At 39.7% G+C, this 1,864-nt stretch overlaps 1 protein-coding gene across 1 annotated transcript; it reads left to right on the forward strand.

The window, feature by feature from the left end:
• The first annotated feature begins 313 nt into the window (after window positions 1-313).
• LOC110796845 (uncharacterized) lies at window positions 314-1,096 on the forward strand. The gene has a single exon (XM_022001933.1). It carries the CDS (start codon window positions 314-316, stop codon window positions 1,094-1,096), a length of 783 nt encoding a protein of 260 aa, XP_021857625.1.
• Window positions 1,097-1,864: the final 768 nt, after the last annotated feature.

Genomic DNA, 1,864 nt, shown 5'->3' on the forward strand with positions numbered 1-1,864 from the left:
TTTACTTTTGACCTAGTATTAACTCCACAGTACTGTTCTTTAAAATAATAAAAAAAAACTCCACAGTACTGTTCAATCTATACTTACTAATATAGTAAAAAACGTTGTGAATAATGTTTATGTGTCACGTATTACTATCCTTTTTACGCCACATTATCCACTAACTAAATGTTATGTCATGTCATGGACATCTAAAAATCAATACAAGATAGAAAACAAATCAAGTGGAAAAAATATAGCAGAGGTTTTCTCCCCCCTCAAGTTTTCTCTCGGCGTAAGATAAGACCCTCTTCTCTTATCCTGCGCTGGCGCCATGGCAGGGAAATCTAAAGCTCGGAAGAACTTAAAGAAACCGTCGGGTCCTATTTCGGATTCTCAAGCGAAGAAAACGAAGTCAATGGATGAAGTTCTTGGTGTTTTGGCTATGGAGATTGAATCTGGGGATGAAGGGCATCAATCGGAGGTGGAAGCGGATTCTTTGGTGGACGAGAATGAGGAAATTCTATCCCCTAGAACATCCCTCAATGAATTGAAATCACGATCAGAGGCTCATCGTACGTTCTCATTGTGGTTATCGGTGATGAATTCAAGGAAGAGGCAGAATCAGGTAACCCCCATTCCCATTCTACAACCTGGATGCGATGAAAATGTTGTGTGCATTGAATTAGATGATATTCAAGATGAGGTGGATTGTTGGAACTCTGCTATAATCTGTGATGTTTTAGGTGCAAATCCCCCATTATCTATTTTTGAGGGTTTCCGTAGACGCATATGGAAAGACCTAGGGATTGATAAAGTTGTTAATATTGAACATGGTGTTTTTGTGGTGAGATTTTTTACTATGGAAAATCGTGACAAAGTTCTAGATGCTAACAGACTCACTTTTGACAAGAAACCTGTAATCTGCAAACCCTGGCATAAGGACATTGTAGATCTTAAGGATGAAGTTAAGGGGGTACCAATTTGGATTCATTTGAATCATCTTGATCTGAAATTTTGGGGGAATAGGAGTTTGAGTAAGATTGTGGGTTCTATTGGGGAATTCATTCAAGATGATCAAGCAACTATCAATATGGACAAACTTCAATTTGCATGAGTACAAGTTGAGGTTGCTCTGCCTCAAAATCTTCCTGATTGTGTGAAATTCCAAGATGAACATGGTATGCTAAAATCTATAAAAATTGGGTACGGATGGAAACCAATTATTTGTGATCATTGCAAGCTTTTAGGCCATCTTGTTGACGTCTGTAAGAAGAAAAAAGGAAAGAAGAAGTGGGTGGCTAAACACATACATCCAAAGGGTCAAACTGTAGAAGTCCCTAATACTAGTATGGTGATTCAGGATACTGGTAATGGTGAAGAGGGGTTCACTCAGGCTACAAACACTGCTCATGTTAGGAAGGAGAAGCATACCTCAGTAGTGGTGGCTAATTCTTTCCAGATCATGGCAGATCATTGAGAGCCCAATGTGTGCACAACTGGTGGTGCCTCTGGGAGGGGATCGAATGCATTAGATGATTGAGGTGGAAAGCCTCCTGAATCTAATGGATAGAATGTTAGTTTGGAATGTCAGGGGGGTAAACAGGGGCACTAAACAAAGAGATGTGAAAGCCCTTTTGAACACTAATAAGTGCAGCCTGGTTTGCCTCCTTGAAACCAAGGTCAAAGCGAAGAATCTTAGGGCTTTGTACCTGAATCTGTTTTCTAGTTGGTCTTTCACTTCCAACAGTATGTGTCACCCTGGGGGTAGGATCATTTTAGCTTGGAATCCTTGTCAGTTTCAAGTTAAGCCCTATTTTTGTCTCTAGTCAGTCATTCAGTGTGATATTAGTCTTAAAAATGGTTACACCTTTGCTTGTTTCTT

The sequence above is a fragment of the Spinacia oleracea genome, chromosome 6 (assembly GCF_020520425.1).
Source record: "Spinacia oleracea cultivar Varoflay chromosome 6, BTI_SOV_V1, whole genome shotgun sequence".
NCBI lineage: Eukaryota > Viridiplantae > Streptophyta > Magnoliopsida > Caryophyllales > Amaranthaceae > Spinacia > Spinacia oleracea.